The 15,433-nt window shown below is 55.3% G+C and overlaps 1 protein-coding gene across 1 annotated transcript in view; it reads right to left on the bottom strand.

Annotated features, from left to right (window-relative positions):
* Positions 1-15,433, bottom strand: part of TECPR1 (tectonin beta-propeller repeat containing 1) — a 33,595-nt gene that overhangs the window by 9,258 nt on the left and 8,904 nt on the right. Inside the window, 11 exon segments of the mRNA XM_032266523.1 lie at positions 2,237-2,339; positions 3,298-3,425; positions 4,736-4,893; positions 4,994-5,143; positions 5,641-5,796; positions 6,665-6,810; positions 7,252-7,742; positions 10,202-10,347; positions 11,753-11,854; positions 13,670-13,770; positions 13,892-14,092. Coding sequence (XP_032122414.1) covers positions 2,237-2,339; positions 3,298-3,425; positions 4,736-4,893; positions 4,994-5,143; positions 5,641-5,796; positions 6,665-6,810; positions 7,252-7,742; positions 10,202-10,347; positions 11,753-11,854; positions 13,670-13,770; positions 13,892-14,092 — 1,882 coding nt within the window.

The following is a 15,433-nucleotide window of genomic DNA, read 5'->3' as shown; positions in this document are numbered from 1 at the left end:
CCTTCCCTCCCTCCTTCCTTCTCTCCCTCCTTCCTTCCCTCCCTCCTCTCCCCTCTCTTCCCTTCCCTTCCTTCCCTCTCTCCTTCCTTTCTCTTTCTTCCTTTCTTTTTTCTTCCTTTCTGTCTCCTTCTTTCCCTTTCTCGCTTTTTCTCTTTCTTTCTTTTCTTTTCTTTCTCCTTTTTTTTTCCTCTTTCTCTCCTTGTTTCTTTCTTCCCCGCCCCCCCCCGACAGGTTGTCACTTTGTCACCCAGGCTGGAGTGCAGTGGCATGATCATAGCTCACTGCAGCCTCGAATTCCTGGGCTCAAAGTGTTCCTCCCACCTCAGCCTCCTGAGCGGCTAGGACTACAGACACATGCCACCACGCCTGGCTAATTTATTTTTAAATTTCTTGTAGAGAGTCTTTCTTTGTTGCCCAGGCTGATCTCAAACTCCTGGGTTCAAGCAATCCCTCCTCCTAAGCCTCCCAAAGCACTGGGATTGCAGGTGTGAGTCACCACACATGGCCACGCTTCTCTTGTTCAAACCACGTGGTTTGTGGTGCTTTATTACGGCCACCACAAGACACTAGAGTGACAGGAAGCAGCACATCGGGTGGTTTTGGGGGCGGCTGTGAGGCTGAGATACCTGGAGACCACAGCTGGGGCACGCATTTGTGATTTCCAGCTGTGGCCCTCGGTCAGTCCTCTCTGAGACAGATGTGGTGCACAGCCCTGCCCTGTTCTCCACAAGGTCTGAGGAGGATGTGGGGAGGGGGCTGAGATCCAAGCGTGTTGCCAGGCTGTGTGGACACTGCCCACAGTTGAGGTGGAGGTTTTCAGGATTGAAATATTTTGGCGATGTGTGTCAAATATTTGAAAATCTCAAATCCCTTGATTTATTGGGGTAAACACACAGACACACAAATATTTACACACAGAGACATCCTTCAAATGGTTCCATAGAACGCAAAAAGGTCACATATGGTCAAGGCATCTAAGAGAGTAAGGCCAGATACACTGGGTCTACCCTGGGTACAGAACGGAGAGGCCACAGAACCCCTTCCCTGTGTCTGGCCTTGTCTGCCCCCAACAGGCACACACAGGGATGGTCAGAAGGCCACACTCTACATGCTAATTGCAGTTGTTGTCTTTGGCTGGTGAGATTAGAGTTGTCAGAGTTTGTTATTTCTATCGCTTAGTGTTTATTTTGTCAATTTGGAAAAAGCAGGAGCGGAAGCTGGGCGCGGTGCCTCATGCCTGTAATCTCAACACTTTGGGAGGCTGAGGCAGGCCTTGGAAGTTTAGGAGTTCGAGACTAGCCTGGCCAACATGGTGAAACCCTGTCTTTACTAAAAATACAAAAATCAGCTGAGCATAGTGGTGTGTGCCTGTAATCCCAGCTACTTGGGAGGCTGAGGTAGGAGAATTGCTTGAACCTGGGAGGCAGAGGCTGCAGTGGGCCAAGATTGTGCCACTGCACTCCAGCCTGGGTGACAGAGTCTCATTCTGTCTCCAAAAAAAGAAAAAAAAAAAAAAAACATGAGAGAAAACCAATCCCAATTCTTTAGACAAACTCAAAAAGTTAAAAAAAAAAATTTAAAAGTTTGAATCTTCCACTTATAGTAGCTCCCAAAAATATGAAATACCGTCTAGTAAAAGATGTCAAAACTCCAGTATAGAAAAGTACAAAACCTTTCTTTCTTCTATCTTGGGTGCTTGAATCAGGAATAGAATCTTATTATGAAGGAATTACATAAATTTCTTGGAGGTAGAAACTCTGTCCACATAGAGACTTTCGGTCAGACATGGTGGCTCATGCCTGTAATCCCAGCACTTTGGGATGCCAAGGTGGGCAGATCACTTGAGGTCAGGGGTTTGACACCAGACTGGCCAACATAGTGAAACCTTGTCTCTACTAAAATTACAAAAAATTAGCCAAGGATGGTGGTGGGCGACTGTAATCCCGGCTACTCAGGAGGCTAAGGCAGGAGAATTGTTTGCACCCAGGAGGCAGAGGTTGCTGTGAGCTGAGATTGTGCCACTGCACTCCAGCCAGAGCGAGACTCTGTCTCAAAAAAAAGACTCAAGCAAAAAAAAGAAAATGTCAGTGAGCAATAAGATCCGGTTAGTTTCCTGCTGGGGGCCTGACACCAGGCTCTACTGAACTCCATGCTACGGTGGACGTTGTTGTCCCATTTTTGCCAGGACTCAGGCCTGTGCCAGGTAGCACCCTAGCTGGCTACCTGTGCCACTTACCTGCTGGTGTAGCCTGTGACGGGGTTCCAGCGCTGGTTCTCATAGATGTGCACGCACTTCACGTCCGACTGTGTGTAGATGTTACTGGTGCTGCTGGCCAGGCCTGTGGGGAGAGGTGGCTGCTGGGACAAAGGCCACATCGCCCCCAACTGGGATTTTGACTTCCCCTCTGAAGCACAGATTCCCACAGAGAGGTGGGGAAGACAGGCTGGAGCCAGGTCAGGGGAGAGGGGCAAACAGGCCTATCGAGCTTATCTCACGGGGCCGGCCCGACTTGGGTTTCTCCCCTGTGGGACCGTGATTATTCTGGGATTGTACAACCTCGATGAGAACAGCTTGCAGTGCATTTCACCTCCCATCCACACCCCGCCAGCACCCCCACCTCTCGCTGTGCTCTTGGTTACACCTCTTCCCACCTTGCCTTCCTACTTAGCACTGGGGAGACACGAGGCCCACCTAGCTTATTCTGACCAAAGGCACCTGGGACCATCAACGTGACCTCTATGAGTCCCAGCTTCCTCACTTGTAAAATGAAGAGAAATAATTCCTGCCTCGCACATGGGGAAGCTGGAAAGCCTGATCAGATATGCGTTCCTGGGGTCTCAGGGGACTACAGTTCCCTGGGGTTAGCTGCTCCCCACTGTGGGACATGTGAGCTGTGGCCTGGAACGTCCCATTTCAGTGTCTGTTTCTGCCTTCCTTTTCCAGTAGGAACAGAGGGACCCTGGCTCCTAGAAATCAGGAAGCCCACAGATCAGCAAGTGCTCACCCTGAAGGAAGAACCCTAACGCCCTGGGACCTTGTCTGAAAATGAGGAGCTGGATCTGCTGGTGGGCCCTGGCCACTGCCTCTCTGGAACCTTCAAGGAACTCAGCTCGGGTGGGTCCTGGGAGGGACAATCCTGGGTGGAGGCTGGCAGTGGTGAAGGTCACCTGTCAGCCAGCTGTTAGCCAAGTGTGAACACTGGGACAGGGGCCCTGGCCTTGGGCAGGGAACCCAGATGGGGATTAGAGGGAAGAATACCCAGGAAGGCTCTGGGCGGGGCTGCGGGCCGAGCTCACCTTGGAAGCAGCCGCCTCCATAGCCGCCTGTGTACACCCAGGCCGTGTGGTCATAGCCAAGGCCCCACACCACGCCCCGGCTGTTGGCCTCTACCACCCGCAGGTGGCCTCCCATCTGCCGCCAGAACCTGGAAGGATGGAAGAGCGAAGTTAGAAACCCCTTGGGCCCCACTCTCCAACCTGCCCGCCACCCTTTTGTTCCGTGGCCTCCCATGGTCCTGGTATTTTCCCAGCCCTCAGTCTCCAAGCACAGACCGTCCACTCTGCCTGACCTCCGCTTTCATATTAACTGACGCCAAAGAGACCCAGCCCATGAGAGGTGCAGGGTCTTGGCACTAGGGCTGTGCAGGTCAGACCCTCCCCACAGGCTAGGAGTCTTCCAGAAGCCACCCACCTCATCCCAAGGGTGACATGGAGGGGGATGAGGCCAGTGGCATGTTTCACAGGGCCCCTTGGGGTCTGGGACCTAGGGGAACAGGCTGGCCACAGTGGCAGGTGCAGCCAGGCTTGAATGTCACAGCCCAGAGCTGGAGGTGATATCTAATCCTCTGTATGAGTGACAGCATGGCCCTTGGGCTTCCAGGGTGTCACTGGGATGTGGCACTGCCACAGCGCGGCCTCCTGGGCAGGCCTCCTGCAGCCGAGGCCCTGCCACTGTCACTGTCACCAGAGGCGGTCTGAATCCTCTGATAGGATACTGCTGTCCCGTGCTGCGGCCGGAGCTTCTGGCTCACTATGTCCCCAGCTCTGGTGCCCATGGGTAATGAAGCCCAGGCCCTCGCCAGTTTGGGGACACCCCCTGGGGCAGCCTCTCTGACCCACAAGAGACAGAATTATAGACCCCGTATCACCTGCCAGACCCTCCTCCTCAGGACTCAGCTCACATCTCCCCAGGGAACCTCATTCCCCCTCTGTGGCTTTTTTTTTTTCTGAGACAGGGTCTCACTGTGTTGCCCAGGCTGAAGTGCCATGGCGTGGGGTGTGATCACAGCTCACTGCAGCCTTGAACTCCTGGGCTCAAGCGATCTTTCCACCTCAGCGCCCCCGAGTAGCTGGGACTACACGTGCATGACACCATGCCTTGCTAATTTTTTAATTTATTTTTTTGTAGAGATGAGTATGTCACCGACGCTGGTCTGGCTGCTTTGCCCTGGCCTGGAAGCCCTCTGTGGTAGAGAACTGAGCCCCTCACCTGCACTCCACATTTCTCCTGATACTCAGAGGCTGCTGGGTAGCACTGACACACCCTGGGCCCAGTGGGGCTTCTGGGTCACCATCTTGGGGTCCTTGTACAGACCCAGGGGGAATTAGGGCCTGGGAACCAGTGGGCATGCCTCTGGCTGGTCAGCGAGACGCTTGGCCATGTGTGGACTCCAGTTCTCTGGGTCCCCCGGGTTAAGGTTGGCCCCAGATCCCACCCAGGATGCAGCCCACTCACATCTGGTCGCAGGGCAGGGGGTGCTCATGGGCCTCCAGGTCCAGGCTGGGCTCGCTCACGAAGATGTCCCCCTTGCAGGTGACAGACCAGATGGCCTGCAGGGACGGGCGGCCCTGCACCTTCCGGCTCTCGCAGCAAGACAGGCTGAGCAAGGCGAGCTGGCGTGGCACAGTGCCGGTCACAGGGGAGCAGACCAGGCCAGGCTGCCCCACCGTGGCTGTCCCTCTCCCCAGACCGAGGGGACCACCATCCACTCACCCAGTCATTCATGTCCTGCTCGGTGGCGGCAGCCAGACGCACCGGCCACCTCTGCCGAGTCCGCTCGGGGGTGTACAGGGCAAAGGAGTGCTTGGTCTCATTCAGCACGGGGACCAGTGCTGTCACCTCATTCAGGAACACGTGGATGTACTGTTTACAAAGCAGGCGCCCAGCAGGGCTGTCACCCAGGGCTTCCAAAGGGTGATCCCCACTGCGCTTCATCCTGGGACCCTGGCCCTGGGGGACCCTCTCTGCTGGCATGCCTAGCCCTGCCCCTTCCCTTGGCACTTATTTCTGTACCCCTCCCCTGGGTACCTCCATTTCTGTACCCCTCCCGAGTACCCCCATGTGTGTACCCATCCTCTCAGTACCCCCATTTCTGTACCCCTGCCCTGGGCACCCCCATTTATGTGCTTCTCCCCTGAGCACCCCATTTCTGTTCCCCCCTGAGCACCCTCATTTCTGTATCCCTCCCCTGAGCACCCCCATGTGTGTACCCATCCTGAGTATCCCCATTTCTGTACCCCTCCCCTCAGTACTCCCGTTTCTGTATGCATCCCCTGGGCACCCCTATTTCTGTACCCCTCTCCTGGCCCCCCAGCCCTGTGTCCCCTCCCTGGCCCCATCTCCTGCGGGCCCCGAGGCACCTTCTTCTCCTCATGGACCACGTAGTAGATGAAGAGGATGCTGTCCCGGGCACCGTCGTGCCCCGTGAACTGCTCCAGGGCCACGCGCACATCCAACCACTTATGGGGCTTCCAGTCGCACCACCACTGCAGCACCCCAGTCTTCACCCACACCGACTGCACAGGCCGGGGCAGTGGACACCATCACAGGCAGGCCCGGGGTGCCAGGGGAGGAGGGCGGGGCTGGGAGGCCCAGAGGAGGAGGCAGGGCTGGGGAAGGGCACTCCCAGCTCTCAGCCCAGTTTCCCCCACACTAATGACAACAGTGATGCTGCTGGACACCCAATAGATGCAGGCTGAGCTAGAGCCGTTCCGCACAACCTCCTCTCTCTCAAACAGCCGGGGAGTGGGCACTGCCACCCAGCATTCTGCATGGGTAACAGGCTTGGGAGGCTCCATGCCTGGTTTGGTGTCACAGAGTGAGCCAGTGGCAGAGGTAGAAACCTAACCACAGCCTACTTGTGTCCAGGGGCCCTTGGAACGAAGCAGGTCACGTGCTCTGTGTGACTTCCTTGTCACCCCCACACTTGACTGTGAGCCTCTGAAGTCCAGACTCTGCCACAGGACAACGGGCCAGAAGCAGGGTCGGCCCTGTGGTGGGGTCTCTGGCTGCCCTCTGTGTTAACTCCTTGCAATCACACACTGCACCCCTGGGTGCCTGGGGTTCCCTCCAGCAGAGAGAGGACAATGTGGTTCTCCCCTCCCTGGCCATCCTCTCCTTCCCACTCACCACCCTCTGAGGTTGCTGCCATCTCTGGGTTCCCAGGGCCTCCACCAAGCCCAGAACACAGTGGGGCCTGAACAAGTCTTTGGGATGGATGAAGAAACTCTGAGCTCATTTACCTATGCCTGCATCTCGGCAGGAGATGGGTGGATAGAGGTATCCATCTACTCCTTCCACCCCACCTCAGACCTAGTACACAGTCGGTGCTGAATGAATGACTGTTGGAAAACAAAATGCGTGGGGGGCCAACGGGGCACCCACCTGCTCTACAGCCTGCTCGTAGTGTCTGAAGTTCTCCAGCTCCCGCTTGGTCCTTTCCGTGAGCTGCTGGAAGATCTGCTTCCTCCAGGCGGCGGTCTGGGCCGGTGTGATGGACAGGGACAGGGTCTGCACTGAGGGGGACAGGCCTGCAGGGCAGCCAGAGCCTCAGTGCTGGGGCCCCGTCCTGCCCGCAGCTGGGCAGGAAGCCGTGGCATTCCCCTCCACCAAATCAGCCCTTTATAGCTCAGAAGCTATGATCACTGTTAAGCCCCCTCCCACCCTTCGCCCTGATGGACAAGTTGCTGTCCCCCAGTAATTCAGCCTGGAAAGCGGCCACCGCAGCTAGCACAGGGGAGGGGCTGCAGGCAGAGGAAGGGGCACTGGCCCCTGTGCTTCCAGCTCCTGACAGCCTCGGGCTGGTCTCTGGAGACCACAGAAGAGCCCAGTGTCTGGTTCAGGGCTGCTGAGCACACTGAGGCATACAGGGAAGACAGCAGGCCTGCCCACCCCACCCCCAGCCTCCTCCCACATCTCACACCCCCAGGGCACCTGGCCCTGGTGATGCCTCTGGGCTCTGCAGACCTTACCTGCCTGGACAGTGAACCACCTGGGCACAGCACAAGCCTCCACCGCGCAGCCACCTGCCGACACCCAGGCCCACAGCGGGTGGTCATCCGCCCCGTATGGCTCCTCCAAGCCCAGTGGGAGGATCCCCAGTGAGGAGAGGCTGTTGGTCTCGGGGAAGCTGGCAGCCGAGTGGCTGGGCACTTTCTTGGGCTCCTTGAGGTCAATATTGGTCCAGGGCAGCTCTGCCAGAGTGGAGGCCTGACCAGGGTGTGTGTTGAGCCTGGCCTCCCTGCCGCTCTTCGCTGGGCAGGCATCCTCCATGGTATCCTCTGTGGTCCTGCCAGCCCCTGGGCCTGAGGCCAAGCTCCCTGTGGGGTTCCTGGAATCATCTAGAGGCTCTGCAGGGAGAGGCTGGCCAGGCCCTGGTCTCTCGATTTCCGAGGACGCGTCGGTGTCGCTGGGCGCAGACTCGCCACTGCCCCTCACCTCATCACCGAAGAAGCAGCCAGCACTGGGTACAAATCAGGGGAGACCCATCACTCCCTTGCAGGGAGAACAGGCACTGTCAGGCTGGCCCAGCTCCAGCATGCTCCACCATGACTGCCTGTGAACCATGGGCAAGTCACAGCCTCTCTGAACTCCTGTCTCTTCCTCTATGCAAGGTATACATCAGCACTTGTCTCCCAGGGAGCTGATGCCTGGGCCACACTGCAGACCAATCACATTGACACGTCTGAAGGTGAAGGTATAGAATTAGTATTTTTTTTTGAGACCGAGTCTCACTGTCGCCCAGGCTGGGTGCAGTGGCATGATCTAGGCTCACTGCAACCTCCACCTCCCAGGTTCAAGCGATTCTCCTGCCTCTGTCTCCCTAGTAGTTAGGATTACAGGCATGCACCAATCACACCTAACTAATTTTGTATTTTTAGTAGAGATGGGGTTTCACCATGTTGGCCAGGCTAGTCTCGGACTCCTGACCTCAAGTGATCTGCCCACCTTGGCCTCCCAAAGTGCTGGGATTACAGGCGTAAGCCACCGTGCCCGGCCATAAATCTCTTTTCTTTATAAAAACCCAGCCTCAGGATTCCCTTATGGCAACACAAAACAGACTAAAACACGTGTTTTCAAGTCTCTTGAGTATACACCCAGCAGTGGATTTGCTGGCTCACACTACAGTCCTGTTGAATATCTGGGGAATGGCTAAATTGTTTTCCATAGCGGCTGCACCGGTTCACATTCCTATCAGCAGTGTATGAGGGTTCCAGTTTCTCCATGTTCTCACTGGCATTTGTCATTGTCTTTTTTTTTTTTGAAATTGTCTTTCTCTGTCACCCAGGCCAGAGCGTAGTGACGTGATCATGGCTCATTGCAGCTTCGACCTCCTGGCTCAAGTGATCTTCCCACCTCTGCCTCCCAAGTAGCTAGGACCACGGGCACATGTCACTGCACCCAGCTAATTTTTTTTTTTTTTCTTAATTCCTGTAGAGATGGGGTCTCACTACTCCTGGGCTCAAGCGATCCTTCCACTCTGGCCTCCCAAAGTGCTGGGATTGCAGGTCCGAGCTACTACACCCAGCCTTGCCTTTCTTTCACTGACTTTTTACTCTTGATAATATCCTTTGATTCACAAATGTTTTTCATTTTAATGAAGTCTAATTTATCTGTATTTTCTCATTGCCTGTGCTGTTGGTGTCATATCTAAGAAGCCATTACTAACCTCCAAGTCATAAAGATTTGGCATCTGCAGTTTTTGAAACTTCTCAGCTGATTCTAATGTTCTTTCCAGTTTAAGAACTACCAGCTGGCCAGGTGTGGTCCCTCATGCCTGTAATCTTAGCACTTTGAGAGATGGAGGTGGGCGGATCACCTAAAGTCAGGAGTTTGAGACCCACCTGGCCAAGATGGTGAAACCCTGTCTCTCTACTTAAAATGCAAAAATTAGCCAGATGTGGTGGTGAACACCTGTAATCCCAGCTACTTGGGACGCTGAGGTGGGAGGACTGCTTGGGCCCAGGAGTCGGAGGCCGCAGTGAACCATGATCATGCCACTGCACTCCAGCCTGGATGACAGCTGAGCAGACTAAACCCTCAGGTGATAAATGAGCAAACACCTGCCTCAACCATCCTCTCTGGCCCTCTGGGCTGACAGCACAGCAGGGTGGTGACCACCAGGCTTGGGGCACAGAGAGGTTTGGACCAGGGGCAGGGGAGGGTCGCAGCTACAGGGGAACGTGGATGGCTGCACAGCCCAGGCCCCAAGTGGCATCTCCGTCCACGCCCATGATGTGGACGCTCCCACTGTGGAGCTGAGCTGTCCCCTGCTCATACGCTGAGTTGCCTGCCTGTGTTTTCATGGACGGCAGGCAGAGCTGGGTCTTGTCCACGCTCTTTAGACCCAGGGACCCCCAGGTTCGGCCCCTGAACTGCAGCAGCATTGCCCCGGGGCCTGGTGAGAAATGCCAAGTTTCAAACAGAAACTCAAAGTCTGAAGAAGCCCTCCAGGCGATGCTGCCGCCCGAGTCTGAGACCACTGCTTCGGGCCAGGCAGAGACCCTCTTTCTTCTCCTTGCTTCCCCTTGACAGAGGGGCCTTTACTTCTACCCCACAGAGAAACTGTTTCTGCCCTAGATCTGCAGCCTCCGGAACCAAGGGGACAGCCCTGCGTGGGGTTGAGCCCCGCCTCTATCACGACAGCCCAGCTTTACCTGCTCCCAGGGGCTGCCACCAGCAGGCAGCCCAGGGTGTCTCAAACACCTCTAATGGCCACCCCGGGCTGTCCCCAGGACCTCCTTTCTGTGGGACCGAGGAAGGAGAGCTGTGGCTCTTGTGAGTGGAAAGACCCATTTTCTCCTGCCTGGGACAAGTCCTGGGACTCAGTGGGGCAGGTGGCAGCCTCCTCTGGACGTGACCACCTAGGCTCACACAGCCCATCCCAGCCTGACTCCTGCATACCCTGCTGCCCCCGGTCACCTGAGGAGGCTGGACGAGCTGCCAGAGTGAGACCGGTCACACTCTCGGGCTACAACAATGGCCTTCCAGGTCTTCCCGCTGAGCTCGCTGGGGGTGACGCCCTGCCGGAAGTACACGGCTCGGTCCTCACAGCCAATGCCCCACACCTGCAAGAGAGAGGCGCTGCTCCGAGGAAGCTGGGCGCAGGACTGGGGGCTCCTCTCCTTTCCTGGGGGCGCAAAATGCAGGCAGGGCCCTCCACGTACAGCGGGTGCATGCATGTGTGTGTGGGCTGGGAAGGCGCAAGAGGGGAGCTATGTGGTGGGCACAGAAGTCAAATGCTGGAAGAGGGCTCAGGAGAACCCTCAACCTAGTCCTGTCTCCCTGACCTCAGGCAGACCCAGGGCTTCAAGGTGACAAGGTCCAGGGGAAGCGGTGGGGCTGGGGGATGCTGTGTTAGGAAGTGAGGTTCACCTGCCTCCTCGTCTCACATGTGGCAGCTGATGCCCCAGTGAACCCGGAGGTGGCCCTGGTTTTGTTGTCTTTGTTTTTGTTGTTGAGACAGAGTCTTGCTCTGTTGCACAGGCTGGAGTGCAGTTGCACAATCTCGGCTCACTGTAACCTCGGCCTCCCATGATTCTCCTGCCTCAGCCTCCTGAGGAGCTGGGATTGCAGGCACCCACCACCAGGCCCAGCTAATTTTGTCTTTTCAGTACAGATGGGGTGTTACCATGTTGGCCAGGCTAGTCTTGAACTCCTGACCTCAGGTGATTCGCCAACCTCAGCTGCCCAAAGTACTGAGATTACAGGTATGAGGCACTGCACCCAGCCCACGCCTTGAGTTTTAAAAATCCCCGATCCTCATTATCTATGAGAAGGCCACACTGTAAAACTGTGCAGATGATGCTTAAGACAGGCTGGACTGACAGGGTGCGGTGGCTCATGCCTGTAATCCCAGAACTTTGGGAGGCCAAGGGGGGTGGATCACTTGAGGTCAGGAGTTTGAGATCAGCCTGGGTAACATGGCAAAACCCTGTCTCTACAAACAATACAAAAATTAGCCAGATATGGTGGTGCAAGCCTGTAATCCCAGCTACTCATGAGGTTGAGGCAGGAGAATCGCTTGAACCTGAAAGTTGGAGATTGCAGCGAGCCATGATCATGTTACTGCACTCCAGCCTGGGTGATAGAGTGAGATTCTGTCTCAAAAAAAAAAAGAGAGAGGCTGCATCCTCGGAGTCCATGTTAGGAGGTCAGTTTCATCCTTCACTTGGCGACCATCACACCTGATTTCACCTACACATTTCTCAAGGAAACTTCCAGTCTCCAGGAACCCCTCCCTGCCAGGGCAGGTCCCTGCTCACCGCTCTGAGAGACTTTAGGAAATTGACCCAGGGATAAGTAAGGGCCCTGGGACCCTGCAGGCTGAGAGTATGCAGAGGTGCCAGGACCCCTGGCTGTACTACCTCATGAGCTCTTGGAGTGGGAAGGGGCCACCAGGCCATTGTGTGGTATCAGGAGCTCCCATTCTGAGACTCCTGCTGTTTAGGAGCTGTGGACCCACGGGCACACCTGGTCGTTCATTCCCACGTTCACCATCGTCATCTCCCCAACCATCTCAATCCAGCTGGTGCCGCAGGGATTGTGAGAGTTGACACCTCTTCGGAACCACACCTGGGGAAGTCAGAAATAAACATGCCTTCCTGGAGGGCCACTGAAACAGAAGGTTGGTTTGTTCGTTTAAGTTTCAGGAAGAACCAATGAATAATTTAATCCTTTGGTTCATGCCACAAATGAGCGGGGCACATCATTTAGCGAGGAAGCCCCAATCCACAGTCCATGTCCCTCTTCCCACATCCCGGCTGCATCTCCTGGGCCTGGCACTGTTCACGAGGGCTGAGGGTCCCCTGGCCTCAGCCACACGTGTCCTAGCAGCTTCCTGCCCGTTCTTCAGCCTAATGCTTGCAAAAGGCTACTTTATTTGAATCAAGTTGGTCCTTGAGAAAGACAACGGCCTTAATAATGTTATTTAGAAAAACCAGTTAAAAAAAACCCTCATTATTAGAAAAAATTAGACACCTGTTTTGGGTCTAAGTGCTTCAGGAAATACTCTTCTGTCACCAGGCTGGAGTACAGAAGTGTGATCTCGGCTCACCAAAACCTCCCATTCCCTGGTTCAACCTCCCATTATCCAGTTCAAGTGATTCTCCTGCCTCAGCCTCCCAAGTAGCTGGGATTACAGGTACCTGCCACCACACCCAGCTTATTTTTGTATTTTTAGTAGACAAAGTGTTTCACCAAGTTGGCCAGGATGGTCTCAATCTCCTGACCTCATGATCCGCTCGCCTCAGCCTCCCAAAGTGTTGGGATTACAGGCGTGAGCCAACACACCCAGCCTATGGTGGGTAAGTTTTTTCATGTCAATGTGTAAAAATACACACACTCCTTCCAGATTTTCCTAGTATACCTGTGGCTCTGTGATTCAGCTGCTGGTCACCCTCTACCCCCCAAGCCCACCCAGCATTCCACCTGGGCTGTTGTTATCAATTCTCCACGGTGGCCTGGGGAAAGCGCCATCAGTCTCAGACCCACTGGAGACCCTGTGCTGTTACAATTCCTGAGATGCTGCTGGGTGCACTGGCTCATGCCTATAATCCCAGCACTTTGGTAGACCGAGGCAGGTGGATCACCTGAGGTCAGGAGTTTGAGACCAGCCTGGAAAACATGGTGAAACCCCATTTGTTCTAATGGGTTTTTCTTTTTTTCGAGACAGAGTTTCATTCTTGTCATTTAATTATTATTATTTTATTTATTAATGTTTTTTCTTGAGATGGAGTTTTGCTCTTGTTGCCCAGGCTGTAAGGCAGTGGTGCAATCTCGGCTCACTGCAACCTCTGCCTCCCAGGTTCAAGCGATTCTTCTGCCTGAGCCTCCCAAGTAGCTTAGGATTATAGGTACCCACCACAACACCCAGCTAATTTTTTTGTATTTTTAGTAAAAACGGGGTTTTGCCATGTTGGCCAGGCTGGTCTCAAACTCCTGACCTTAGGTGAGCTGCCCGCCTCGGCCTCCCAAAATGCTGGGATTACAGGCATGAGCTACTGCACCCGGACCAGGTTTTCTTTTTAATTTAGACAGGGTCTTGCTCTGTCACTCAGGCTGGAGTACAGTGGTGTGATCATGGCTCACTGCGGTCTCTGACTCCTGGGCTCAGACGATCCCCCAACCTCAGCCTCCCTTGTGGTCCCGTGCTGGGACCATAAGCGTGGACCACCACACCTGGCTAATTTTTTATTATTTTTTGTAGAGATGGGGTCTTGCTATGTTGCTCAGGCTGGTCTAAAATTCGTGGGCTCAAGTGATCCTCTGGCCTTGGCCTCCCAGAGTGCTGGGATTACAGGTGTAAGCCATCGTGCCCGGCTGTTTAGACCACACTCGCAAGAACAGAAAACAGCCTTCAAGGGACCCGGCGTGGCATCCTTGTCTTACCTTCCGGTCCTTGGTGACGGCCCAGACCACGCTTACTCCCACTGAGACGTGCATAATCCCGTTTTCAGATCCAGGAGGCTCCACGATGGACCAGGAACTTCCTACCGGGACCCCAAGAAACCCCCCCAAGTGGCCCCCATCAGCCTGGATGGCTAAGGAACGAGTGACCCTCGCCCTTCTCCTCAATACAGGGTAGGCGGGTGGTGGGGCCGGGCTGCCCACCTTTGGGGTTGCTCCTGTTGATTCCTTCCCGGACCAGCGCCTGCCCCTCCCAGAGCGTGGCCCACAGGAGGTCGTGGGGCCCACAGCTGATCTGAACCACCTCCCCGGGGGTGTCCAGCAGGGACCAGGAGGACCCTTCAGGGTTGGAGTGGCTGACGTCCTCTCTGTACCACACCTGGGAGGCAATTCAGGGACAGGGCACTCAAATCAATTCATTCACACCAGCCAAGTACAGGGGTCTCGGTGTGGTGGGGGGTGGGACCCATGTACCATGACTGTCTAGATCTCACTCCCTAGCCCCTACTCCAGCCAAAAAAATTCAAACCCTGGATTCCAGCGGTCCTGGGGCATACACCTGTTCCACTCATCTGCTTGGGGTGATGCCCCCAACCCCACCCACTCATGGACACCCACCCACCACCTGACTCCAGCCTCAGGCATGTGGGTCTCTGGCTACTCCAGCCAGCCTATGTATCCTGTGCCCCCTCGTGGCAATGTGCTCTCACAACACCAGGCTCTAGAGGAAGCGGAGGTCCCAATGGATAAATGGGAAAACCTCTAATCCCCATTCATAAAACTGTCTAAGATGTCAGTTCTTTTTTCCTTAACTGAATGATTAAGACTGGGAGCAACATGCTCAGAGTGTCAGAACTGTTCGGCTCATTTTACCTGGAGGAGACTACATCTCACTTCATGGTCCAGAGGGCTATCTTCAGACTGGGGACCTCAGCCTCCCAATTCTGCCACCAACCCCCTACAGCAGGCCCTGCAGGACTAGGCCTGGGAGCCTCCCTTCTGCTGGGAGGTAGTTTCAGGGCCCATCTGTCTCCCCAGTTTCTATAGAAGCCCAGGTCCTGGTGCTGCCTCTCACGGATCACAGGTGGGGTGCAGACAGCACCGGCTTACAGCTGACATTTGGGGATACAAATGCTGCTCTACGGCCCCTGTTCTCCCTTCTCTTTGCACCCAAATGGGCACGGCCCCCTGATGGCAGGTCAGTCCTGGGCCAGTTCCCATGCTCTGCCCGGCCCCTGCCCACCGACCTTCAGCAGAGCTCAGAGGAAGCAACTGTGTTTGCCTATGCCTAGGCCAACATGGCCCCAGAAGGAGGCTGTGACAGAACTTGCAAATTCTGACAATTGCAAAAGCCCCTGGAGAACCGTGGTCAGTGCATGGTGAGAGCTCCTGAAGAATCCTGCCATGAGGCTGAAAGCTGCGACTCGAGTGTCAGGGCCCTGAGCCCAGAACCCGTGGGGCCTCTGCAGCTGTCAGGGGGTTTCGATGCCTCTACTTAGCTCACAAACTCCCTCAGACGGGATTGACTCTCTCTAAACAGCCACAGATCCGCCACCCACCCACCTATCCATCCACACACTTACCCACCGCCCATCCATCCACACACCCACCCACCGCCCATCCATCCACACACCCACCTGCTCATCTATCCACACACCTATCTATCCATACACCCACCCACCCATCCAGCCACACACCCATCTATCTATACACCCACCCACCCCATCCATCCACACACCCACCCAC

Source organism: Sapajus apella, unplaced genomic scaffold (assembly GCF_009761245.1).
Source record: "Sapajus apella isolate SASKATOON/1434 unplaced genomic scaffold, GSC_monkey_1.0 scaffold159, whole genome shotgun sequence".
Classification (NCBI taxonomy): domain Eukaryota; kingdom Metazoa; phylum Chordata; class Mammalia; order Primates; family Cebidae; genus Sapajus; species Sapajus apella.
Note: the sequence above shows the minus strand (reverse complement) of the source record. Positions and strands in the feature narration are given on the sequence as shown.